At 52.4% G+C, this 27188-nt stretch overlaps 1 protein-coding gene across 3 annotated transcripts in view; it reads right to left on the reverse strand.

Moving 5' to 3' along the window:
* Positions 1-4516: 4516 nt before the first annotated feature.
* Positions 4517-27188, reverse strand: part of ANPEP (alanyl aminopeptidase, membrane) — a 29977-nt gene continuing 7305 nt past the window's right edge. For 2 of the 3 annotated variants that reach the window (XM_063652936.1, XM_054450394.2), the window contains exons 2-21: positions 25532-26368; positions 24883-25025; positions 24640-24779; positions 24054-24180; positions 23816-23970; positions 23419-23532; positions 23177-23320; positions 22972-23037; positions 22769-22834; positions 20978-21150; positions 20655-20731; positions 18964-19097; positions 18798-18853; positions 17107-17254; positions 12611-12702; positions 12029-12139; positions 11737-11904; positions 10550-10690; positions 10057-10138; positions 4517-5124 (exon numbers count right to left, since the gene is read on the reverse strand). In XM_063652936.1, the coding sequence (XP_063509006.1) occupies positions 4972-5124; positions 10057-10138; positions 10550-10690; positions 11737-11904; positions 12029-12139; positions 12611-12702; positions 17107-17254; positions 18798-18853; positions 18964-19097; positions 20655-20731; positions 20978-21150; positions 22769-22834; positions 22972-23037; positions 23177-23320; positions 23419-23532; positions 23816-23970; positions 24054-24180; positions 24640-24779; positions 24883-25025; positions 25532-26145 (2904 nt within the window). In that variant the 5' untranslated portion in view covers positions 26146-26368 and the 3' untranslated portion in view covers positions 4517-4971. Of the gene's footprint in view, positions 5125-10056; positions 10139-10549; positions 10691-11736; positions 11905-12028; positions 12140-12610; positions 12703-17106; positions 17255-18797; positions 18854-18963; positions 19098-20654; positions 20732-20977; positions 21151-22768; positions 22835-22971; positions 23038-23176; positions 23321-23418; positions 23533-23815; positions 23971-24053; positions 24181-24639; positions 24780-24882; positions 25026-25531; positions 26508-27188 lie in introns of all 3 variants that reach the window. The other variant, XM_063652937.1, reaches the window with a different exon arrangement.

The following is a 27188-nucleotide window of genomic DNA, read 5'->3' on the forward strand; positions in this document are numbered from 1 at the left end:
GTATTACAGGCATGAGCCACTGCGCTCAGCCATACAGGAATTTTATGGGGACACAGTTAAGCCCATAACACCATGTGTTAGGTGCCAGAGAGAAAATATTCCCCAACTAATGTGAATTACAGGGAAATAAATGATCAGAGCCCAGGTCCTAAACACAAGGATGGGAGTTTGTGTGAGGTGCTTAGGGACCAGGATGCGGTAACCTGGTGGGAGGCGAGGTTGGCAGTACCATCTCATTCTTGAGTTACCTGATTCCTTGGTCCTGCTGCCTTGATTGTGGTGTCTTAAGAGTAAGAGGCACTGCCAGGATCTTGGGGAAAGGATGCCAAGATCTATTAGCAAAGGCTCCCGTGGGCATGGGAGCCAGTGGTGGTGGTAACTTCCTTCTGTATCTGCTGACTCGGGGAGGAGAGAGTTGCAGAAGAGGTGACCTTGGAGCTGGGTATTGAAGGATATGCAGGAGTTTACCAAGAGGAGTGAGGGAAGAGAGGTCCAGGCAGGAGCAACAGCATGAGCCAAGTTGAAACAAGCGTCTAGTGTCTAGAGTTGACAGAGAAAAGTGGCAAACAGAGCCAGAAAGGGGCTTGGAGGCAAGTTTGTGGGGAGTTCCATGTGGTGGATGATGAGGTTTTGGCCTCCGTTTCCTGAGTAATGGGCAGCACTGAGGGTTGGGAGTTGGGGGTGAGCTGGTAAGAAGTCTGCTCTCAGTCCCTTCGGCCGCTTCATAGAAATGGAACCAGGCAGGAGGCCACTGCGACAGTCCAGCTTGAGAGAAAGGGAGAGGCAGCACAGAGCATGAGCTGCCTGATTTCCTGGGCCTGAGCTCTTGATGTGTGGGGCTTTCCTCTGTCATCCTGCAAGGTTGCCCGTTGCCTCTGACATGTCCTGTGGCATCAGGCAAGTCACTCTCTCTGAGCTTCAGTTTTCACAGTTCCTAAAGGAGGAACTATCTTGGGTGGTGCTGAGGTACCTTCTTCCTCTAACCTTCCAGAAGTGCTCTGGTTCTGCCCTTAGAGCCCTGCTGTCCTGAGGGGCTGTCAGCCACAGCTGGAAGGATGAGAAAAATCCAGGCAAGGTTAGAGCAGAGACACAGCATTGGGGCCCAGGTTGCGCATTCTACTCGGCTCTTACTTGCTGTGTAACCAAGTGAGACTGACAGGTAAGCTTTGAAACCTCCCTGAGCATCAGTTTCTTCAACTGTGAAGTGGAGACAATAATAGACCTGCCTCTCAGGGTTTTAATACTTGGCACATAGTAAGTGCTCAATAAAATGAGTACTGAGGCCAGGCACGGTGGCTCACACCTGTAATCCCAGCACTTTGGGATGCCAAGGTGGGGTGATCACTTGAGGTCAGGAATTTGAGACCAGCCCGGCCAGCATGGTGAAACCTCGTCTCTACTAAAAATACAAAAAATTAGCCTGGTGTGGTAGTGAGCGCCTGTAATCCCAGCTACTCAAGAGGCTGAGGCAGGAAAATCGCTTGAGCCCAGGAGGTGGAGGTTGCGGTGAGCCGAGATCGTGCCACTGCAAGCCTGGGCGATAGAGTGAGACTCTGTCTCAAAAAAAAAAAAAAGGGAAAAAGAAAATGAAAGATTGCCTTAGCGCTGACTCCACAGTCTCGAAAGGCTGGGTCAGAGGAGCCACCAGGGCTGCTGGCTGCAGAGCCTCAGCACCTTCCATTCCTGCTGGACTTGAGTGCTGAGGGCTCGTCTCTCTGGCAGGCAAGGGCGCTGGGCAGGGAATCAGCCGCCAGAGTTCTAGTTGGTTCCTGCAGGCATTCCTCTGGCTCTGTGTATCCTCACTGCATTCCAGGATCAGCCATGGAGGTCCTGATGAGTGCCAGCATTGTACACTGCCAGGTGGCATCGTCAGAGGTGTTTGAACCAGAGCGACTCCATCTTGAATAGGAGCTAGGCAAAATGAGGCTGAGACCTGCTGGGCTGCATTCCCAGGAGGTTAGGCATTCTCAGTCACAGGATGAGACAGGAGATCGGCATAAGATACAGGTCACAAAGACCTTGCTGATAAAACAGCATGCAGTAAAGAAACCAGCCAAAACCCGCCAAAACCAAGATGGTGACAAAAGTGACCTTTGGTCATCCTCACTGCTCATTATGCGCTGATTATAATGCCTTAGCTGCTAACAGACACTCCCACCAGCATATGACAGTTCACAAATGCCACAGCAATATGCAGAAGTCACCCTGTATGGTCTAAAAACGGGAGAAACCCTCAGTTCTGGGAAATCCCCACTTCTTTCCCCCCAAAACTCATGAATAATCCACCCCTTGTTTAGCATATAATCAAGAAATAAGGCTGGGCGCAGTGGCTCACACCTATAATCCCAGCACTTTGGGAGGCTGAGGTGGGCAGATCTCCTGGGGTCAAGAAACCCCATCTCTAATAAAAATACAAAATTAGCTGGGCATGGTGGTGCATGCCTGTAATCCTGGCTACTTGGGAGGCTGAGGCAGGAGAATCACTTGAACCCAGGAGGCGGAGGTTGTGGTGAGCCGAGATCGCGCCATTGCACTCCAGCCTAGGCGACAAGAACGAAACTCTGTCTCAAAAAAAAAAAAAAAAAATCAAGAAATAACTCTTAAGTTTGCTCAGCTGAGCAGCCCATGCTGCTGCCTTGCCTGTGTAGTAGCCATTCTTTGATTCCTTTCCTTTCTTAATAACTTGCGTTCACTTTATGGACTTGCCCCGAATTCTTTCTTGCATGAGCTCCAAGGACTCTTGCTTGGGGTCTGGATCGAGACCCCTTTCCAGTAAGGGCACAAGCATGGCAGTCTAGACGTCACGCACTCCACCCCAGCTCCAGATGGAGAACTGGCTTCCATTTCTGTGCAGGGAATAAGGCCAGACAGCGGTTCCAGTTCAGTTCTACCGAGTTGTGACTTCATCTCCTTGCCCTGCAGTTTCCTTATCTGTGAAGTTGAGATAAAGATATTCCTTATCTCATGGTACAGTTTAGAACTAAATGAAATAATGTGCATAAACTCTTCTCCCTGGCAGGCCAGCTCTCTCCTCTGCAATGTCCAGGGAGCCTAGAGCCCATTAGGAACTCAAGATGGTGAGGCTGGCCCCTCCCACAGCTGGTCCCCAGAAGGTCAAGTGCCAGCCACGGCCACTGGATACTGGCGACAGGAAGGGTTGGCCCAAAGTGGCTGGTGGAGCTTAATCTGGGGTGGCCCAGGGAGCCTCCCGGCTGGTGGAGGGACAGCGCACCATCATCCGGGCTGGCCTCCGCCCTTAGCTCACCCTACTCTTTGATGTGCAGATGGTGGTGGGGGATGGGGGGCCTTCCTGGCCCCAGGCCTGCCGCTTCTCACAAGGGGGAAGAGGGCCGAGGGTGATAATAAAACCCAGCTCTCCTTATGTGTCATGCCATTTGCTAAGTACATGTATCTCCTTCAATCCACATGCGAGCCCAACAGCTCTGACACTGCCGCGTTGTGCAGATGAGACCGAGGCTTGGGCATGTGGGTCCCTTGTCTAAGAAACTGAAACCAGACCTGCTGGACTCCAGGATTCCAGCCTGCGGAGCTGGCCATGGGTGTCTGTTGGAGGTGACTCCTAAGGACCCCTGCGGCTGTTCCCGCCTTCTCCCCCTCCCCTCAGCCTTGGATGTTCAACTGGGCCTTGCGGGGCAGAGGCTGAGGGGAGCCTGCCACAGTGGGGCTCCATTTGTCAAGAAATGCTCACCAGGGCCAATGTGTGCGTGGAGCTGCGCTGGTCCCAGGCCTTCTCAGAATTGGCCCTGACCGTCTTCTGCCCCAGGTGATGTGGAGGGCACAGCTCCCACTTTATGAGCCTGGCAAAGCTGTCCCCACCCCATGGCTTGCCTGCTCCTCAGCCCAGCCCCTCCCTGTGTGCTGCTCTAGAAAACAACCTCTTTATGCATTGGTACCCGCACCCCACTCCACCCTTCCACCATGGAAGATGGTGGGGCGTGCCCTTGGCCAGTGAAGGATGGCACCAGGTCTGGGACCCTGCGCTTGCTGCCTTCACTGCACAGACCTGTCCCGCATTGTCCCAGGTATCCCAGGTGTTCCTGTGGGGCGGGAAGAGGGGCACGGCCAGCACCCTGCACCCTTGCCTCACGTTAAGGAGGGTGCTTCCTGGAGAGCACTCCCTGCGCTCTGCCAGGGCCCCTCTCACCACTCACTGCGGGAGCACTGGGTCCACAGCTGCCCACCCTCCACCTCGTGATGCCTCCCTACCACCCAGCATCTCCAGCTGCCATCAAAATAGGGATAAAAGGAGCCCTGCAAACCACCCAGCTAGCTCAGTCGATAGAGCATGAAAAAAGAGCCCGGAGTCCTGCAGGCAGACACGGAGGCACAGGCACAGGGCACCTGCAGGAAGGGCCAGCAGGCTGGGCACATCTCCCCTCCTGTGCTCTGGGGTCCCAGGCTCCACGGTGCTCTGCATGCACCCAGCTTTCCCCCACCCGGCCTCCCCAGCTGCTGTGTTGACCCACTCCTGCTTTAGTTTAGTAATGAGTCTCAGTCATCTAGAAATCCTTTATTTACATTTTCTCTTAGAAAAAAAATATACAGATCTGCTGCCCTGTTGATTCCTCAGATTTAGGGTCTTTAGGGAAAGGTGAAAGAGGGTACAGGGCGGCCCCCAGCAAGGCCGTTCATTGTCCATCGAGAGCTTCTGCTCATCTGGCCCTGGAGCTGGGCTTCCCTGAGATCAGCCCCAGGGCCCTGGGCGACAGGCACCATGCCAGGCCTAGGGGGGGTTGGCATGAGGGGCAGGGGCTGGGAGGTGTTTAGTCAGCCTGGGTCATCAGGAACTAGACTGGCTCACAGGCAGAGAGAACGTGGGCTGGAGACTTTGTCCTTGAGGGGAGGACACTGGTGCCTCGGGCTCCAGGAATGGAGGCCCTGCCATCAGCCGCTGGGATGGACACACGTGGGCACCTTGCATGGGGGCTGGGTGACTTCAAGGGCTGGGGACTATTTGCTGTTTTCTGTGAACCACTGGAGCACCACCTCCTTGTTCTCCTTCACCCACTTGATGTTGGCTTTCGTCTTTTCCAGGGCTTGCTCCAGGGCCCGGGTGCCTGAGCCGAAGCCTATTTCCTCGTTGTCCTTCTTGAACTGCTCCAGCTGCCAGAAAAACAAAAGATTCTCAGCCCGGGCTGGGTCCCTAACACAGCCTTGAGGAGGAGCTCTCTCAGGCCTCTGGCTTTCCACTCCCACTTTACAGTCCCCATGGATGGGACCACACCCAGTTGCAGGGATAGGGAGGACGTCCACCTTGCTCCCGGGCAAGGTCCTTGTCAACACAGAGGTTGCAAAATGAAAATCCCAGGCAAAACCTGGCTCAGGGAGATTCTGGCCTTCATGTGTAATATTTTATTATAATATCAATCCAATCAAGAGAGTAGAGAGGGGCTAATGAAGCAACCAGCCAAATCTAAAATGTGGAAATTTCTATACCACAAATGATCCAGTTGCTTCAATAAATAAATGGGTTTTTTTAAAAAAAATACTCCTACAAATTAGAAGAGTTATCAGTCCTGGAGGTTCTAGCCAGGCAATCAGCCAAGAGAATGAAATGAAAAGAATCCAGAAAGGAAAAAGTAAAACTATGTGTATGACATGTTTGCATACATAAAAATTTTAAGGAATCCATTAAAAAAACTGTTAGAACTAATGATTTCTGCAAGGTTGCAGGATACAAGAGCAATACACAAAAATCAATTGTATTCCTATACACTAGCAATGAAAAACCTGAAAATGAAATTAAGAAAACAATTCCATGTACGACAGCATCAACAAGAATAAAATATTTAGGAATAAATTTGACAAAATAAGTGCAAGACTGGTATGCCGAAAACTACAAAACATTTTTGAAAGAAATTAAAGAACACCTAAGTAAAAAGAAAAAAGACCCAAATAAATCTGTGTCCACGGACTGGAAGATTTAGCATTATTAAGATGGCAGTAGTCCCCATATTGCTCTAGAGATTCAATCCCATCAAAATTTTAACTACTTTTTTTTTTGCAGAAATTGATCAGTGATCCTAAAATGCATAAGAAATTGCAAGGGACCCAGAATAGCCAAAACAATACTGAAAAAGAACACAGTTGGCCAGCCTGGGCAAGATGGTGAAACCCTGTCTCTGCAGAAAAATACAGAACATTAGCCGGGCATGGTGGCATGTGCCTATAGTCCCAACTACTCAGGAGGTTGAGATGGGGGGATCACCTGAGCCTGGGAAGTTGAGGCTGCAGTGAGCTGTGATCTCACCACTGTACTCCAGCCTGGGCGACAGAGTGACACCGTTTCTCAAAAAAAAAAAAAAAAAAAAACCAAATTGGAGGACTCACACTTCCCAATTTTAAAACTCACTGCAAAACTACAGTAATCAGGACAGTATGGTGCAGGCATAAGAATGCAAATATAGATCAATGAAATAGAACTGAGAATCCAAAAACAAACCCTTACATTTACAGTCAATTGATTTTCAACAAGGTTGCCAAGACCATTCAGTGGGAGAAGAACAGTCTTTTCAACAAATGGGACTTGGACAACTGGATATCCACATGCAAAAGGAATGAAGTTGGACCCCAACCTCATATCATATACAAATATTAAGTCAAAATAGATCAAATGCCTACGTTTGAGTGAAAACATAATAAAACTCTTTTTTTTTTTTTTTTTTTTTTGAGGCAGAGTCTTGCTCTGTCACCCAGGCTAGAGTGCAGTGGTGCGATCTCGGCTCACTGCAAACTCTGCCTCCCGGGTTCAAGCAATTCTCCTGCTTCAGCCTCCCGAGTAGCTGGGATTACAGGTGCCTGCCACCGCACCCAGCTAATTTTTGTATTTTTTAGTAGGGACAGGGGTTTCACCATCTTGGCCAGGCTGGTCTTGAACTCCTGACCTCATGATCCACCCGCCTTGGCCTCCCAAAGTGCTGGGATTACAGGCGTGAGCCACGGTGCCTGGCCAATAAAACTCTCAGAAAAAAACATCGTCAGGTCTTTTGTGGGTTTGAAAATTTTTTTTGAAATAAAAAAACATAGGTATAAATCTTCATGACCTTGGGTTAGACAATAGTTTCTTAGATATGACACATAAAGTATAAGCAACCAAAGGGGGAAAAAAAAACAGATAAATAGGATTTCATCAAGATTTAAAACTTTTGGGTATCAAAAGACCTATCGAGTGAGTGAAAAGGCAGTCTGTAGAATGGGAGAAATACTTGCAAACCCTATCTCTGATTAAGAGTCTAATATTCGGAATATATAAAGAACTCTTACAATAAAAAGACAATCCAATTTTAAAATAGCAAAAGACTGGGCACAGTGGCACATGCTTGTGATCCCAGGTACTCAGAAGGCTGAAGTGGGAGGGTTGCTTAAGCCCAGGAATTTAAGGACAACCTAGGCAACATAGTAAGACCCTCTCTCGAAAAGAAAAACAGTCAGTTTTATCCATTTCTCCAAAGATACACAAATGTGTATAAGGCCAATAAGCACATGAACTATTCAACATCATGTCATTACTCATTAGGGAGATACAACTGAAAACCATAATGATACCACTTCCTACCCACTAGATGACTATACTAAAAAAAGAGGGAAAGAGAGGTAAGTGTAGACATGGAGCAATTAGAACCCTCATGCAATACATTGCTAATAGGAATGGACAATGGTACTGTTGCTTTGGAAAACATTTTGTCAGTTTCTCAAAAAGTTAAACACAGAGTAACCAAATGACCCAGCAATTCTGCTCCTAGGTGTATACCCAAGATACATTAAAACATGTTTGTACAAAATTTGCACGTGAAGGTCCATGATATTCATCATAGCCAGAAGACTGAAACAACCCAAATGCCCATCAGTGATGAGCTGAAAACAAAATGTGGTACATCCATGTAATGGAACATTATTCAGCCATAAAAAGGAATGATCCTTGCTACCGTATGCATGAATCTTGAAAACATTATACTAAGTGAAAGAAGGCAGATAGACACAAAAATGCTGTGTATATATGATTCCATTTTATGAAACATCCAGAATAGGTAATAAATCCATAGGGACAGAAGTATATTAGTGGTTGCCAGGGGCTGAGGGGACCAGGTAGGAATAAGGAGTGACTGCTAATGAGTACAAGGTTTCTTTGTGGCGTAATAAAAATGTTCTGGAATTAGACAGTAGTGATGGTTGTACCATGTGGTTTTTTTTTGTTGTTTGGTTTGGTTTTGGTTTTTTGAGACAGGGTCTTGCTCTGTCACCCAGGCTGGAATGCAGTGGCACCATCTCGGCTCACTGCAACCTCTGCCTTCCTGGGTCAAGCGATCCTCTCACCTCAGTCTCCCGAGTAGCTAGAACTACAGGTATGCGCCACCATGCCCAGCTTATTTATTTATTTATTTATTTATTTAGAGATGAGATCTTACGATATTGCCCAGGCTGGTCTCAAACTCCTGGGTTCAAGGGATCCTCCTGCGTTGGCCTCCCAAAGTGTTGGGATTACAGGCATGAAGCACCCCACCCACCCTACCTTGTTAGTTTACTGAAAACCACTTAAAATGGTGAATTTGATGGTCCATGAATTATACATCAATTTTTTTTTTTTTTTTTTTGAGGCAGAGTCTCACTCTGTCGCCCAAGCTGGAGTGCAGTGGCACAATCTTGGTTCACTGCAACCTCCACCTCCTGGGTTCAGGCAATTCTTCTGCCACAGCCTCCCAAGTAGCTGGGACTACAGGCACCCCCCCACCACACCCAGCTAATTTTTGTATTTTTAGTAGAGACAGGGTTTCACCATGTTGGCCAGGCTGGTCTGGAACTCCCAACCTCAGGCGATCCACCCACCTTAGCCTCCTAAAGTGCTGGGACTACAGGTGTGAGCCACCACGCCCAGCAAATTATATCTCAATTTTTAAAAAAGACAAACTAACTTAATCCAAGTTGACTTTGTCAAGCTTCTAATTCAAACATATATATCAATTGTAAAAAGACCTTTTATAAACAACTTAGAAAATTTGAATATGGCTTGGGTATATGATAGTAAGAAGATAATCATTTTCCTGGGTTTGCTAAGGACAGTGTGATTATGTTTTAAGAATGCCTTTATTACTGGACGCAGTGGTTCACGCCTGTAATCTCAGCACTTTGGGAGACCGAGGCGGGTGGATCACCTAAGGTCAGGAGTTCGAGACCAGCCTGGCCAACATGGTGAAACCTCGTCTCTACTAAAAATACAAAAATTAGCCGGGTGTGGTGGCGTGTGCCTGTAATCCCAGCTACTCGGGAAGCTGAGGCAGGAGAATTGATTGAATCCCAGAGGCGGAGGTTGCAGTGAGCCAAGATCATACCACTGCACCACTCCAGCCTGCGTGACAGAGCGAGACTCAGTCTCAAAAAAAAAAAAAGGCCGGATGCCATGGCTCATGCCTGTAATCCCAGCACTTTGGGAAGCCGAGGCGGGCAGATCATGAGGTCAGGAGATCGAGACCATGGTGAAACCCCATCTCTACTAAAAATACAAAAAAATTAGCCAGGCGCGATGGCGGGCACCTGTAGTCCCAGCTACTCAGGAGGCTGAGGCAGGAGAATGGCGTGAACCCGGGAGGCGGAGCTTGCAGCGAGCCCAGATCGCACCACTGCACTCCAGCCTGGGCGACAGAGCGAGACTCCATCTCAAAAAAAAAAAGAATGCCTTTATTTTTCATATGACTAAATTATTTAGAGGTAAAATTACATGGTGTCAGTGATTTGCTTAAAAATTGCCCGCCCGGAAAAAGTACTGGCAAAATGTTGATAATTGTCGAACCCGGGTAATGGGTACGTGGAGGTTCATTATACCACTCTTTCCTTTTGTGCCTATACAAAAATTCCAAGATGAATTTTTTTTAATTGAATTATCAACATTTCCAAAGCCTGGCTGCTCAGCTTCCTCTGTAAATGAGGAAGGCCCGGCGGCGTGGAGCCTGCGCTCCCTCAGGGACACGGTGGGAGAATACAGTGCCCCTTTGGCCTGGGAAGGAAGTAGGCAGAGCCCAGGGCTGGGGAATGACTTGTTACCTGCTGCAGCTCGTACTCGGTGGAGAATCGTCGTGTCACTGCCTGGATGAGGTTGGAGAAGGAGAACGAACCACCACCGTAACTGCAGGGAGGGAGAGAGGTGAACTGTGAGGGAGGCCGGGAACTAAGGAGGCTCATCCTCACGCCTACTGGGGAGGGAGCTATGATTATAGAGGAGATGAAATGACACGCCCTGGGAGACCCCACTAGGACGTGGGGGAGCCACAGCTTGAACACAGGTCTGACTGCCGAGTTCCTCACTCCCCTCTCTTCTGGAAAATACGCCCACCCGCCACGTTTTCATTCCGAATGGGAAAAGGGACGGCCCATACCCCAGCTTGTCTTTCCATTCCTGCCCCACCCTAGCCCCCAGGCTTGGCTGATTTTTGTCCACTCCTGGGTAGAGCCCCCGGCGTGTCTTACGCGCACAGGCCACCCCCCGGGGCCTCAGCCTCGGCGCTCGCTGTCCCTGACACCCATTCCACAGACTCACTCGTTAAAAAGCTTCTTCCAGTTGCTCTGGATAAAGTCCCAGACCAGACCTTGCCCAATGACGTTGTTGGTAATGCTGATGATGGTAGAGGTGGCGTCCTGCTTCCGGATTAAGTCAGGGTTCAGGGTGTAGCTCAGGTACCTAAGAGGGCCAGATGCTGAGTCAGCTACTGCTAATTCAGGTGACTCAGGAGAGAACTTGGACTGTCCCACGCACATCACCTATGCCTGCGTCCTCTCAACATCCCCTTGGCCTGCCAGGGGCTGAGGGACCCCTTGCTCCTTCTTCCCTCTGTAGATGGAAAACTGAGTCACCTAAGCAGGGTCACAGGGTCACTGGCTAAGCTAGTGTCATGCCTGACATAGAAATATTTGACAATGAATCAATGAAGGAAGGAGTCCTAGCATCCCAAGCCCTGGCACCAGGTGGGTGGCCACTCTCATCTTTGACGTTGAGGGTGGCCCTTCTTTTCCTTTCTTTTCTCTTTTCTTTTCTTTCGAGACAGAGTCTCACTCTGTCACCCAGGCTGGAGTGCAGTGGGGCTATTTGGGCTCACTGTAACCTTCGCTTGCCAGGTTCAAGTGATGCTCCTGCCTCAGCCTCCCAGGTAGCTGGGATTACAGGCATGTGCCACCATGCCTATTTTTTTTTTGTATTTTTAGTAGAGACGGGGTTTCTCCATGTTGGCCAGGCTGGTCTCGAACTCCTGACCTTAGATGATCCGTCCAGCTCGGCCTCCCAAAGTGCTGGGATTACAGGTGTGAGCCACCACACCCTCCTCAAGGGTGGCTCTTCTTTACTGCATCCAGGTAATGGTATATGAGGCACATGGTGGGAGGTGGGGACCCTCATCCAAGGGCTTGAGGGGGTGCCCAGCTGGACGTTTGAAAAGACTCAGGTCCAGCTACGCCAGAGCCTTTGACAGAAGTGAACACGAGTTGTTGTCAGGTAAAGGCTAAGAGGCCACAGCAACTAGGAGCAGAGGACATGGACTCAGACCTGAGTCCAGATCTTGTCTCTATCACTTATTAAAGCTTCTGATCTGCACCGGTTGCTTTGGAAATACTGCCTCCACCTCAACAGGTCTGTGGAGGTCATGTGAAGGATCTGGTGAGGAGTGTGGAGGCCTGCCTGGTTCTCCAGGTGGGGAGAGGGATCTCGCAGTCCCACCCTGCCCCAGGACTCACCTGTTCAGGATCCACACCTCTTTGCTGCAGGCCAGGGCCGCCCGGAGCTTGTCAGCCTCATTGACCAGTGTGGCATTTCGGAACTGCTCCCAGGCGAAGTCCCACTCCTCCTCACCGCCCTGGGCGATAGCGTTGCAGTAGATGGTGGACCGCAGGTTGGGGTGGATCCTGGTGTAGGGTAGGGAGGTCAGGTGTGGAGCAGCAGCGGGGAGGGTGGGACAGGGGTCTGCTGAGGATGGGGCTGTGGGGGGCAGATGAAGACTGGCAGAGGAGGCGCAGGGGAGACACTCACGGGTTATTATTGGGGTTCTCCATCCACTGCTTGAAAAGGCCAGAGACCATCTCCTCACACTCTGGAACTCCGTTGGAGCAGGCGGTGCTGATGGCATTAATCTCATTGTACCTGCCCCGGGGTGACACGCGGTTAGCACACTTGGCCAACTCCAGCCAAGATTCACCTCTTGACACACAACCCCAGGCCGGCACCCTGCCTAAGGCTCTGTGGACTAACTGGCCCTCTGGGCCCCCCTGTATGTGCTTTGTGCCTTGGGCCTGAGGTTCCTTGGTCCCCAAAGCAGCCCAGGGACCCAGAAGGGCAGGAATAGGCTCCAGCCCCAGTTTCAACACCTAGAAACTGTATAACCTCAAGCCAGTGGGGTGAGCTAGAGTTTCAGTTTGAGTCTTTGTATAAAGAGGTCTGATGGGCCCACAGGCCACATGGAGCCTCAGGGCAGGGCCTCCCTGCTCCTGGGTGGGGGTCTCTCCCTGCCTGGTGCCCCCGCATTGAGAGTTGCGGCAGAGAACACTGCCAGGATGTTGCTCTTGACTCCCCAGGGTGCCCAGGACCTCCAAACCCATGAGAGCTCCCACTCACTGGTCCATCAGGTTTTCTGGGATCTCCCTCCAGTTGTTGGTATTATTTCTGAAGTGAATGAAGAGGGGTGTGACCTGCTTCTTCAGGTAGTTCTGGGGAAAAGAAAACATGAATCGCATCAAAGACTCATGCCTGACCTGCCTGGAGCCCCACGGAGCCTCTGATGTTGGGGGGCCGTGCCGGCAGAGACGTCAGAGGTCGGGGCCTCACCTGAGGCCAAACAGTGCTCAAAGGGGCCCATAGAAGTCTAGAGTTCAAATAACTGAGCTGAGTTTCTTTCTGCTTAAAGCCTTAGTCAGTTGCAATATTCCTTGTCTACGGGTCACCATTTCTTAATATGAAATGTTGGGTTTTCCCTACACAATCACAAATATTCCATGACTTGCTGGGCACAGTGGCTCACACTTGTAATCCCAACACTTTGAGAGGCTGAGGCAGGTGGATCACCTGAGTCCAGGAGTTCGAGACCAGCCTGGGCAACATGGTGAAACCATGTCTCTACTAAAAATATTAAAAAATTAGCCGGTTGTGGTGGTGTACACCTGTAATCCCAGCTACTTGGGAGGCCGAGGCAGGAGAATCGCTTAAACCCGGGAGGCAGAGGTTACAGTGAGCTGTGATCACGCCACTGCACTCCAGCCTGGGTGACAGAGCGAGACTCCATCTCAAAAAAAAAAAAATTCCATGACTTATTGTGGGGAATTTAGAAAACACAGAGAAGCACATGCAGAAAATAAAACACACCCAGGAGCTCACCAAAACTACAATTTCCACATTGATGCATTTATATCTTCTTTTTTCTATACTTTTTTCTTTTTTACTTAGCATATTCTGCACATGGCTTTTTTCTCCTAACATTGTAGTGTAAGCCCCACCCCATGCTAGTAAAATCCTTTGTGGACTCTGGTTTGACATGGCAGGTTGATTTCTGTGCCCACCTGGATCCACACCCAAATGTAAAAGGAATAAACCCCCAAGAACAAAGAACAGGAGAGGCAACAACGGATGCAAGGTCAGCATAGTTTAGGCAGCTGGGACACACAGAAAGGGAGATGTACCAGGCTGGGCAGAGTGGGAGAATTTGCAACTGAGGATCTGCAGAAGGGGAGACAGAAGCAAGGGAACTTGCTGTGACAAGACTCAGAATTAAAGGGACAAGGCCAGGCATGGTGGCACAGGCCTGTAATCCCAGCACTTTGTGGGGCTGAGGCGGGTGGATCACCTGAGGTCAGGAGTTTGAGAACAGCCTGGCCAATGTGGTGAAACCCCGAAGCTACTAAAAACACAAAAATTAGCCAGGTGTGGTGGTGGGCGCCAGTAATCCCAGCTACTCAGGAGGCTGAGGCAGGAGAATCGCTTGAATCCGGGAGGTGGAGGTTGAAGTAAGCCAAGATCGGGCCACTGTACTCCAGCCTGGCTGACAGAGCAGGATTCTGTCTCAAAATAAATAAATAAATAAATAAAAATAAATAAAAAAAGTAAAGGGACAAGTCAGCAAGGGACAGAGGGGAGGTGAGGACTGCAAACAGGAAGATGAAGTCAAAGTCTACGGAAGGAGTCATTCAACCCCCAAGTCCCCACTTCCCTCCTTGTAGAGGGCAGCACCCCTCACCACCCCCATGAGAGAGACTGAACCAGGAGGCTCAGAAAGTGGGGTCACCAGACCACAGTGGGAGGGTTGCTGGATTGCAAAGAGGGTCAGAGGTGAAAGTTTCCATACTGAAAGGCGGCACCCCAGTTCCCTTCCCTCCTGTGTCCCAGAATGGGACAAGACAGAGGCTCACTCTCTGGAAAAACTGCATGGTCTCCAGAGAACAAACCTGTGGACTAATTTTTGAGGGTCCCCAGTGAAGAGTTACTTGGCCACCCAGTCACCTCACAATGAGATCCCCTGGACAACACACTCTACCTTCCCATGGAGCTTCCACTTGCATTTTGTTTGTATCTGTCTCAAATCCAAAGGGGTAGCTCAGCCTCCAACTTGAAAAGAGGCCAAAACAAACACCAAACTCAAGAGGAAACGAGTCAATGGAAAAAAAAAAGAAAACTTCATAAGAGCCTGTAATAAATATCCTCTGAGAGTGAAGAGAAGATATTGCATAAGTTGCCGGAATCAGAAAGAGCACTTGGAAATTTAAAAATATGACAGAAGAAATGAAAACAATTTCTAGGTGAGGTGGTGTGCAAAGCTGAGGGAACCTCCCAGGGGGCAGAACAAAAAGTCAATAAGCTGGAAAACAGAAGAGAAAAAGAAAACTAGAGGATGAAAGCAAGAGAAATAAGCTGGATTTACAGGGGTTCCAGAAAGAGATAACTGGAAAAAAGGAAGGGAATAAAGTTTAAAGAAGCAATACAAAATCTTCCAATACTAGATGATGTGAATGCCAGTCCTGATTGGAAAATGTAGATGGAGACGAGGCCCAAACCAAGGCCCACCAGGACTGAGAGAAGCTCCCAAAGTTTCCAGAAGGGAGGAAAACTGGTCACATTCAAATAACTGGAAATAAGAATGGCTCTGGGCATCTCATCAGCAACATGACAAGCCTGACATCAGTGGAGCAAGACCTTAAACATTCAAAGGAATAGTTTCCCACCTTGGAACTTCTAAACTCAGCTGAACACTCAATCCAGTGTGAGAGTGGAATAAAGACATTTCAGATGATCTACCCCAGAAAAGCCACCTCTCATGAACCCTTTCTCAAAAACTCCTGGAAGATGTATTCCCCTATGAGAGGGAAAAAAAATCAAAGAATCCATGGGATGCAGGAAACACAGTAGAGGGAGGCACCTCCAAGCATGGGAGCTGTGTGGCAGCTCTGGAAGAGAGCAGGCAGAATAGGACTCCAGGAGGAGTCCAGTCTCAAAACTGGGCTGGGCACAGTGGCTCACTCCTGTAATCCTAACACTTTGGGAGGCCAAGGAGGGAGGATTGCTTGAAGCCAGGTGTTCCAGACCATCCTGGCCAATACAGAAAGATCCCATCTCTACAAAAAATTAAAATTTTAAAAATAGCTGAGCATGGTGGTGCACATCTGAGGTCCCAGCTACTGGAGAGACTGAGGCAGAAGGATCCCTTGAGCCTAGGTATTTGAGGCTGCAGTGAAGCGTGATTGCACCACTGCACTCCAGCTTGGGCAAGAGAGTGAGCCCTTGTCTCTAAACAAACAAACAAACAAAAACTTGACCTATTGTGTGATACATTTGTAACTGTGAACAAAAAAGGAAACATAAACATAGTGCCCTACATGGCTCAGCAGAGAATACTATTTAGATAATCACAATAAAGCAAATGCTTATATGATTTAACTACATTAAGAGGATGGGGAATGTGGGGAGAGCAGGTAAGAGGGCTGAAACTTCATTTACCAAAATATCTCATTTACCATAATGGATATTAACAGATAATTGAACTTTTTTTTTTTTTTTTTGAGATGGAGGCTTGCTCTGTTGCCCAGGCTGGAGTGCAGTAGCACCATCTTGGCTCACTGCAAGCTCCACCTCCCAGGTTCATGCCATTCTCCTGCCTCAGCCTCCTGAGTAGCTGGGACTACAGGTGCCTGCCACCACGCCTGGCTAATTTTTTGGTTTTTTTTGTTTTTTAGTAGAGACGAGGTTTCACCGTGTTAGCCCGGATGGTCTCGATCTCCTGACCTCGTGATCCACCCGCCTTGGCCTCCCAAAGTGCTGGGATTACAGGCATGAGCCACTGCACTAGGTCCGATAGTTGAACATTTTTTAATGAAAAAAGATCTCTTCAAGCATGATTTAATGACTACATATCACACCCTGAAATGGATATTCTACAGTTTAACCAATCTTCAACCTTTAGACATTTAAGTATTTGTGTTTTGTTTGCTTTTTGTCTTTTATAAACTGCTGCAGTGAGCATCCTGTGGGTGTACCTTATTCATCCAGAATAAGCTCGAGTTTCCTTTTGGTCTCCCAAGTGGGAGCCTCAGCCCTCAAATAGGCCCCCATGCTCAGCATTAAAATACTCCAAAGCAGCCAATACCCACATCTCTCTCATAGCGCAGGTGGGCTGGCCGGGCAGGTAGAGACCTGCTCATCTAGCAGAGGAGTTAACTGGGTCTGAGAAAGTGTTGCCCAAGGCCACACAGCTGGCAAAAGACAGGTCTTCTGGCCCTCAGCATGGTGGCCTTTTCTGTGCCTTCTGAAAGCATTAATTCCCCATATTTCAAATCAACAAACTTTGCTGAAGTCTCCGCGACCTTTATTTTTTTGCCCCACGCAGCCTCCTCACCTCCTCAGTGCCTGCTCACTCACCTCGATGTCCGTCTGGCTCACTCTTTCACCTGCGTGCTCTCAGGAGAGAACCTGACAAGGCAATCTTTCTTTTTTTTTTTTCGGTTTTTTGTTTTGCTTTTGAAGGTTCCCTGACCAGGAGTCCAATAGGCAATAGTCTATTAACTTCCTAATAGTGCACTTTCAGGCACTGGGGTGAACTGGTTCTTGAACCCTGCCATGCGCCTCCGTACCTTCATGGGGCCATAGACCTCGGAGCGGTCGAACATGAGCTTGAAGTAGCTCATGCTGCTCAGGGCGGCCTCCCAGGGCATGTACTCTGTCTCTTCAATCAGGAAGAGGGTGTTGTTCAGCGCCAGAGTGACAGGGACCTTATGGGCACTGGGAATAAACAGAGGGGCCCAAGTAAAGCACCTCCACCCAGGCCAGCCACAGCCTGGGAACCACAGCCCAGGCCCTCAAAGATAATCCACATCCCTAGGCCCCCTGTATCCGCTCCTGGAGCCCGAGGTCCCAGAGTCCCAACTGAGCCAGCTCAGGCATTTGCCATGGAAAAAGAGCAACATGGCTGCTGGGTGGTGCCACAAACAAGGCCCCACCCTCACCCATTGCCAGTCTCATTCCCTTGCTTATTATCCCCATTTTACAGGTGAGGAAACTGAGGCTCAGAGAAGTGAACTGACTTGCCCAAGGTCACACACCTCACGAGAGACAGAGCTGAGATTCAAAAGGGCAAGAAGCCCATGTTCTTAACTCTGCCCACCTCTTCTGACTTTCTGGGCATTCTAGGCCTTTCTTCCTCCTCTTCCCCCTGCCTTCTGTACACATTTAGCTCACAAATGTCCTTGTCTATGGGTGACATCACTCATGTCCAAGAGCTTAGAGTACCTCACCCCAAACAGAGTAGGTACTCAATAAGTACCTGTTTATCCATGCTGCATCCCTCCTGCCCTGTCCAGCCCAGATTTTTGGCACCTAAAACAGTGGCCTGGCACAGTCAGCCTTCAGGAAAAGCTTGGTGCAGCCAGGCACGGTGGCTCACACCTATAATCCCAGCCCTTTGGGATGCCAAGGCAGGTGGATCACCTGAGGTCAAGAGTTTGAGACCAGCCTGGTCAACATGGTGAAACCCCATCTCTACTAAAAATGCAAAAATTAGCCGGGCATGGTGGCACATGCCTATAATCCCAGCAACTTAGGAGGCCGAGAAGGGAGAATCACTTGAACCCAGGAGGCAGAGGTCGTAGTGAGCCAAGATCACGCCACTGCACTCCAGCCCGGGTGACAGAGCAAGACTCCATCTCAAAAAAAAAAAAAAAAAAAAAAAAGTAGGGGGGCATGGCCGGGTGCCATGGCTCATGCCTGTAATCCCAGCACTTTGGGAAGCCGAGGCGGGTGGATCACAAGGTCAGGAGTTCGAGACCAGCCTGACCAACATGGTGAAACCCCGTTTCTACTAAAAATACAAAAATTAGCTAGGCGTGGTGGTGCACACCTGTAATCCCAGCTACTCGGGAGGCTGAGGCAGAGAATCGCTTGAACCTGGGAGGTGGAGGCTGCAGTGAGCTGATATCGCGCCACTGTACTCCAGCCTGGGCAATAGAGCGAGACTCCATCTCAAAAAACAAAAACAAAAACAAAAACAAAAACAACAACTTGGTGCTGTGGAGGATGGCTTTGGAGTTGGACAAGCCTCCGTCTGGCTGTCATGAACTACTGTGTGACTTCGGGCAAGGTGTCACATTCTTCATCTGTGAAATGGGTGTGTGGGGACCCAGGGAGGGACGTCCAGGGAGCACAGGAGCTCAGTGCACAGCACGTGGCATGCGGGAAGGGCAGCAGGAGGAGCAGGGGCCCTCATTGTGGACTCAGACTTGCCGAAATCACGAGCTTCTACAGCTGAGCCAGGAAGCGGAGCACTCACCTGGCCAGGTTGAAGGCGTCATTAATGATCTGTGCCCGATTGATGACAGGGATGGCCTAGAATGCGAAGCACAGCATGTGACCACAGGTTGGCTGTGGGTGGCAGGCCTTGCAGTCTGGTGCCTGTCCTGGGGCAGGGGGCAGGGCGAGGGGTGGCAGACACCCACCAAGTGGTCTGTCTGCAGCTGAGTCTGAATCTTCCTCCAGTTCTCTTCGTCATAGTTCACCTGGTAATAGCCCGTCACATTGAGGTTCAGCAGGACCCACTCATTGCCTGATGTTCTGAAGAGATTGTTCTGGGCTGTGGAGAGGGACGAGACCTGGGCAGGGCTGCTCAGAGGCCATGGGCTGACCCCTGGACCTCTTGCAAGAGCAGCTGCCCCTGCAGCCTGGCACCACCTCACCCTCAAGCTTCTGGGGTGACGCTAGGGGTGGGGAAAGAAGGAATGAAGAACTGGGCTGCCAGTGGCTTCACAGACCATAAACTCATGAGGATGACATGCCACCCCAAACCTCAGAACCTGCCCTGCCTCCCTAGGCTCCGCATGGCCAGGCCAGCTGCCAGGCTGCTCACACTCAGCAACCCAGGCTGTTCCTCCTCCTTGCGCTCCTCCACACTCCATCACACCTGTCACCCAAGTGGGAACCACAGGCAACTCCTCCTCTCCCTTCCCCTCCCATTCACCCAGCCCCCCAGTGCTGCTGTCTCTTCCTGGGGCTTAGTGCCCCTTCCTCCCTGTGGGTCCCCCTCCTCCCTCACTCCTCTCATACTTTGTTTCAGCAGCCAGAGGTCAGGGCCAATAGGTTGCTCATTTCCCACCTGCCCCATCCACTGTCTCCTGCAGCCCCTGGGGCCCTTGGGGACCAGCTTTGTCTCTTGGGCACACCTCTGCCCTAGCCACACTCAGTCCCCACACTCTCTCCTACCTCTATCCCTGGCACTTGCTATTCCCTCTGCCTGGAATTCTTTTCTCTGCCACATTAGCCTGTCTGATTCCTACTCTTCCTCTAAGACTCAGCTCACCTCCTCTGGGAAGCCCTCCCTGACCTCTCCATGAACTTGAATCTCCCTTATTCCCGGCTCCATGTCCCCATACCTCACTAGCCCCAACCATACACACTGAAAGCACTCAGCACAGCACTAGAATGCCTCCAACTTCTTGCCTTCCTTCATCTGTAGCCTTGGCCAAGGCAAAGGACGACTTGTCATGTCCTTCGCTTCTTCAGTGCCTGGCTGAGTAGTGCTGCTCATAACATGTGCCAGGCACTACTTTAAACATTTTATGTGGATTCTCTCCCTTTTTTTTTTTTTTGAGACAGAGTTTCACTCTTGTTGCCCAGGCTGGAGTGCAATGGTGCGATCTTGGCTCACTGCAACCTCCGCCTCCCAGGTTCAAGCAATTCTCCTGCCCCGGCCTCCAGAGCAGCTGGGATTACAGGCATGCACCACCACACCTGGCTAATGTTGTATTTTTAATAGAGATGGGGTTTCTCCATGTTGGTCAGGCTGGTCTCGAACTCCTGACCCCAGGTGATCTGCTCGCCTTGGCCTCCCAAAGTGCTGGGATTACAGGCGTGAGCCACCATGCCTGGCCTAGGATTCTCTCCTTTAATCCTCACATAACTAATGGAGTATTGCTCTTAGCCTCATTTTATAGATGAGGAACTAGAGACCAGAGAGGGATGGTAACTTGCCCAGAGTCACACAGTGAAGCAGCAGCAAAGTGGAGATTGGAACCAAAGAAGTCAACTCCATTTGTTGATTGGAATGGAATGGCCCATCACAGCCCTCAGAACATGGGCCAGGAGCTAGGAGTATGGGGTGGGGGCTGCTGCCCACAAGGCAGGGCTGGATTACCTCTTACATCCATCAGCCAGTAGTCCGGCTGCTGTCTGCCATCTCTGATGGATGTGATGGGCACAATCCACACGTAGCTGCAATTAAAGACCCAGAGGTGGTGAGAGATGGCGGTGTGGTCAATGCCAGTGAGGAGCAGCTGCCCAGGCTCCCAGCTTCTGCCCAGCTCTGGCACCGAGTGCCCCGATCTCCTGGCTCTGGAGGGAGGGTTTGTCTACAGTGGCTGGGGCTGGGACCACAGGAGGCCAGTCCTACTATGGACCCTTAGTAACCGCCCTCTACCACACCCATCTGACCATGCCTCAGTGACCCTATCTGCTCACTTGAATTCTGAGGGGCGGGTAACATTGGAATCGGGGTCAAGGAGGAAGTGCTCCTGGGAAAGGGTCCCCGTGCTGGTATCCACCGTGATGACCGGGAAGCCCATCTGCAGGGTCCAGCGGTCCATGATGTCGCGCACGGTGGTGGGGAGTTGGATGGACCTGTTGTTCACAGCCTGTGGGTGGAGCGAGAGGGTGTGGCCATCAGTGGGCTGCCACCCTCCAGTCCCTGCCATTCAGGGCATCTCCTGCAGATTCTCGCCTCGACCCCGGGGGGCCACTTGTATGGGAGGCCTGGGAAGGGCACTGGGCTGGGAGCCGGGAGCCAGGGTACCGTCCAGCTCTGCCCCTCCTCGGCTGCTCAGTGCTGGACGAGCTGGAGAGCTTCCCAGCAAATCTATGTGGCCCCCCGTTCTGTGGTCCACCCTGAGGTGTGTATGTCAGGGAGGGGGTGCCCAGGATGCCCATGGCTCTTCCTGAACAACACTGGGAGGATGACAAGAAAGAGGAGACAGAGATGAGGGAAAGCCAGTGTTCGGGTGTCACAGGCAGGGGTCGGGGACGGGGCCCTGGGGGTCGCATGAGGGAAATGCACTCGGACTGGGGTGTGGGGCAGGACTCAGGGGCACTGCTGTTGTCTTCTTGGATCTTTGCTCATGTGCCTGCCTTGCCTTTATCATCACAACAGAAAGCCAACACCATTTGTTAATAACTGAAGAAAGGAATCACCTAAGAACGGGGCTACACAGAGGGCAGAAGAGCATGTGGGGAGGAACCAGCTGGGGGCTGCCGGCCGAGGGTCTCAGGAGAGAGGAGTGAGAGGGAGGAGAGCTTGGCTTAGGAGGGAACGCAGAGGGGAAGTTGGGGCACGGCAAGGAAGGTAGTGGGGGAGACCCAGGCAATGACAGTGTCATTTTGTCAGCAGCATCTTGGGGTCTGGGGGGTTGGAAATTGCCCAGCAGGGACCTAGACCTCAGCTGTGACTCTGTGACAAGATCCTGGGTCTCGCTTCCCTGGTGAGACTGGCCTGGACTGGAAGTGCAGCGGCAACAGTGGGGTAGAAGCTGGACGGGAATTTGGGGCCCGGCACTCTGGAGGGGCTGTCGGTGAGGCGAGGACATGTCTGTCCTCTGGCTTAAGAGGCTGGCATTGGGCAGAGCTGCAGGGAAGGGGTGGGGGGCAGCTGTCAGGGAGCGGAAATGATGGGGGCAGGATGGAGAGCAGGTGGACTCCAACCCCGGGGGAGGCGGAGGAGCGGCGGCCTCTGGGGGAAGGCAGGAGGGTGTGGCAGTCTGGGGGTTTGCCCCACAAACAGGGGCTGTGCGGGGTCTGATGGAGAGGAACTCGAGGCGGGGCAGGGGCAGAGGGCAGAGTTCCTGCTGAGGGTGGTGGAGCTGTGTGCAAAGACATGCCCGTGGTGCCAGCGGGTGGCACAGGGCAGCCAGGAGTGGGGAGAAGGTTGAATGTCAGGCTCCAGAGTTCCAGGCAGAGGCGGGAACCATGAGGGCAGTTTCCTCACCACCAGGAAGGGGCTCTACAGCTCCCATCAAGGAGCCCGCTGTAGCCTGAGGTCAGCTGCCGGCCAGGACCTCAACCACAGCCTCACTCAGACACCTCTTGCAAGGAGCCATCCCAGCTTCCACTATAGGTAGGAGCAACGGAGGCTCCATCCACCCTGCAGGGCTGGTCAGCCGCAGAGGTGGACCCATTCTCTTACACATGTGCTGCCCCCAGGCACCTTCAGCATCTCAAGACCCCAACAGGATGGCTGTGGAGGGGCTGGCTGCTACTGACCTCCTGCAGGTGGTCCCACAGGTTCAGGTAGATGGTGTTCTGGTAGGCAAAGGTGTGGAGGTAGGACTGTGGAAAGACAGAGCACAGTGAGGGCACAGCCGGAGCCCCCGAGGCTCCCCGTCTGTGGTGGGCAGAGGCCCGGGTCAAGGGCCAGGGGCAGAAGGAGACCCACCCTCATGGCTGGCCCAGGGTGCGGTACTCACTGCCAGGCCCTGCTTGAATACGTCCTCGGACAGGAAGCTGGAGAGCATCCTGAGGACTGAGGCGCCCTGGGGTGGGGGTGAGGGGGCGCTCAGAAGGCTGTGCAGAGCCACAAGGACCCTGTGCCCCCAGACCCCGGCTTCAGTGAGGCCCCTCCAGGCCAAGTCCCCACCTCCTTCCCCGTGCCCCACGAGGAGCGGGCTGCACCTTGCTGTAGGAGATGGAGTCAAACAGCTCACTGATCTGGGCCGGCGTGTTGATCTCCGAGGTGGGAGTGGACAGCGGGTGAGAGGAGGCCAGTGCATCCACGGCCATCACGCGGTACACATCATTCAGCACCATGAGGTCTTTCTGCAAATTCCCCAGGGCCATCAGGAGACTGGCCTGGTAGCGGTGGCCCAGGTCTCCCTCCACACCTCCTGCACCGGACCCCAGGGCAGCTGGCTCACCAAGTTCCAGGTGGGCTCCGCATAGTCAGCACCCAGGTACTCCACGTACGAGGCGAAGCCCTCGTTCAGCCACAGGTCATTCCACCACTCTATGGTCACCAGGTTCCCGAACCACTGCGTGGGGAGGGGTCAGCTGGGCAAGCCACGCCCAGGCTGGGCACTGAGAATCCCCAGAACTACCCTCCCCAGGGCTGGCCATCTGCCAGCCCTTCAACACCGCCTTCAACACCATCGTGACCCCTTCAGCACCACCTTCAACACCATCGTGACCCCTTCCTGCTGCCCTGCCAGGCGGCACCCTCCTCCCTTCTCAGCAGCCTGGGGCGGATCCTGGACCTGCACCATCTCCTCTCGGAGCCCCTGTTTCCTTCTCCACACTCCCCAAGATGGGGTCTACCTGGTGGGCCAGCTCATGAGCAATCACAGTGACCACCCGCTCCTTGTTGCTGCTGGAGGAGGACAGGGGGTCGAACAGCAGGGAGTTCTCCCGGTAGGTCACCAGTCCCCAGTTCTCCATGGCGCCGGCGTTGAAGTCGGGCAGGCCAATCTGGTCTGGGGAGGCGAGGCCATTGGCAGGATGGCCTCCGGGAGTGGAGCTCCATCCACTGCCTCCCTCCTCAAGGACCTCTCCTCACCTGATTTTGGGAGTGGGTAGGGTGTGTCATAATGACCAGCAAAGAAGTTAAGGATGGGGCCTGTCACGTTCAGGGCATAATCGCCGTGGCCTGCTGCAATGGCACTGGGCCGGGCCCAGATCCGGATCTGCAGGGTGTGAGGAAGAAGCAGGCCAGGGGCTCCTGTTTGATCCTGGGGCAGGTAGGCTGGGTCCCAGGGCCCAGTGGGCTGGGGGGATCCCTGATGGGCCAGAGCTGGGGGCCAATCAAGCTAAACCTAGAGGCCTGGTCAGCAGAGGGGAACGCTAGGGGGGTCTGGAGGCTGTGGGTCCTAGAGAAGGGCCTTTGGAGAATAACAATCATCATAGCCACCATCTGTCTGGAACCGGTGGGTCAGGAACTCTCTTCATGAGGAGAAACCATTGCTTTCATTTTTCAGGTGCAGAAATGGAGAACCAGAGAACAAGACACTTGCTTGAAATCACTCAGAGGTGGGATTCAAACCCTGGCCTAACGATTCAGAAACGGGCACAGGGATGAGGAGAACAGGAAGACCCCTCAAGCCGGGGCCAGCCCATATGAAGGAGAGAAGGTCCTAGCCTCATACCAAGACATCATTGGCTGCCTGCTTCTCCACGTAGTCGAACTCACTGACAATGAAGGCCAGCAAGTACGTGGACATCTTGGGCGTGGTCTGGAACTCAGTGACATTCCAGTTGGGGTCTTCTGGAAGTGGGGTGCTGGGACCTGGGCAGGGAGCATGCGTGTGTGAGGATGCACCCTCCTGCCCCACACCCCAGCCCAGAGTGCCTGCTCCCTGGCCGTGTGGCCGCAGGCAGGGCCCACTCACCTTTGGGAAGCATGTTGGACAGGGCTGTCAGGTCCTTGGGGTGGATAATCGTGATGTTGAACTCGGCCTTCATGGCCGGCTCATCGAAGCATGGGAAGGACTTCCGGGCATCTGCGGCCTGCATCTGTGTTGTGGCCACCACCCTGCCCCAACGGGAAAGTTAGAGGGTGTGCCAGGGCTGGGGGTGTGGGAGGGGCTCTGAGGATGCTACCAGGCGTGCAGGGAAAGGGGTACATGGAAGGCTGCCCCAGCCTAACCCCTGCTCCTGCTCCCACCCCCGCCTCCCTGGGAGCCTCCGGAGCCCTGCCAGGCCAGCTGACTGGTGGGGGTTGGGGCTCCTTCTGGATTCAGGATGCCAGCAGGCTCTCAGGGACCTCGGGTGAGTTTCTCTCCTCTGAGCCTCGGTTTTCCTGTCTGTCCAAGGGACACTCCGTCCCTCATCCCCAGCTCCCTGGTGAGGGGTGGGGAAGCCCTCCCAGTTTGGCGCATTGGCAGCTGCTCTGCCAGCAGCTGGAGGTGAAGCAATGGGCCAGTCTCGGGCTCCACAGGGTTCAAAGGCCTGCAAGCTAAGTCCTTCCTTGGCCCTCAGAATCCAGCCTCGCCTCAGCACCTCGGATCCACCCCACCGGGCAGCCCAGCCGGAACTCACTTTTTGACATTGCCCTCCATGTACTCGCTGCGGTAGAAGCCCGCCAGGTCATCTGCCAACTCCCCCTCGAACTCGCTGTCCATCTCATACTGGCTGTCCTTCACCAGGGAGCCCTTGAGGTGCACCACCAGGTACTCGGTGGGCTCCACCAGCTCGGTCTTGTCAATGCTGGGGGGCTGGGAGCCTCCCACACCACGCAGGACCACCCTGTGCTCCTGGCTGAGGGTGTAGTTGAGCTTCTTGCTGTGGATGATGATGACGTCAGTGGCCTCCTTGCAGGTGAAACGGACAGTGCTGGAGCCCTTAAAAACATACAGGCCCCTTTCGTTGGGGGTGAGGTACGGTCTCAGCGTCACCTGGTAGGAATCGGGTTTCAGCGTGTTGGGGAGGCGGTAACGATTCCACGCTTTACTTTGGTCCAAGGTGGTGGCCGAGGTGGGGTTGGTGGTTCCTGAGGCGGACGGGGTGGTGGAGGCCTCGGGGGAGCTGTTGGCGTTCTTGTTCTTCTCCTGGGAGTACACCACTGACAGTGCGATGATCGTGCACACGGCTGCCACGCCCAGGATGATCCCCAAGATGCCCAGGGACTTGGAAATGTAGAAGCCCTTGGCCATGGTGATGGTGGGGAGGCGGCTCAGGGAGCCTCAGGCCAGGCAGAGAACGGAGCAGCCCCAGGCCGGGCTTATATCCCCGAAGGGGAGGAGCCCCACAACAGGCAGACTGGGCAAAAATTAACCAGGGCTCCAACAGGCGAAGGTCACTGGACTGGGCAGGGGCACGCTCCGCCTGGGGAGAGGAGATCCAGGAACGGTGTGTGGAGCTGGGCTCGGGGGGTGCCTGCTGGAAGCAAACAGTGTCTGGTTACAGGCTGCAGGCGGCCTGGGATCAGGCCCGAGGGCTGAAGGGCAGGCTTCCGGCTGTGGGCCCAGCGGGTAGAGCAAGCAGCCAGGTGGCATTGCATTGATCTGCTTGAGAGCTGAGAGGGTGGGAACAGCATCAGAACTGAGGTTAGAGTCAGGGAAGGACTTCCCAGGGGCAAGAGGTGGGTGGTGCACAGAGAAGGGGTTCCCGGCTCCTATTAAGAATACACTGGGGTCACCCCTTTGGTTGCATCTCTGGAAGGATGCCAGGGGCTCCTCAGTGACAAGGTCCCAGCCTCCCTTGCATTCTTCAAGAGCAGGGAGTTCCTCCAGATTCCCCTCCCTGCTGCTTCTTGCCAAATACTTTTTCCTCCATTATCAGCTCACGGAATAAAATGAAATGAGTTGTTTTGCTTTTTTGCTGAAGGCTTCACCTCTTTCCAGCTGTGACCTTGAGCAGGTAACTTTACCCTTCTGAACCTCTCTCCTCATAAATAAATAACAGTATTTGCTTCTCAGGTTTGTTGAACAGATTTAATGAGAAAACATATTAAACACCAAATAGCAGAATGATTAAAAATCATTCCCAGCTGGGCGTGGTGGCTCATGCCTGTAATCCCAGCACTTTGGAAGGCCGAGGTGGGTGAATCACGAGGTTAGGAGTTCAAGACCAGCCTGGCCAACATGGCGAAACCCCGTCTCTACTAAAAATACAAAAAAATTAGTTGGGCGTGGTGGCAGGCGCCTGTAATCCCAGCTACTCGGGAGGCTGAGGCAGAGAATTGCTTGAATCTGGG

The sequence above is a fragment of the Pongo pygmaeus genome, chromosome 16, assembly GCF_028885625.2.
Source record: "Pongo pygmaeus isolate AG05252 chromosome 16, NHGRI_mPonPyg2-v2.0_pri, whole genome shotgun sequence".
NCBI lineage: Eukaryota > Metazoa > Chordata > Mammalia > Primates > Hominidae > Pongo > Pongo pygmaeus.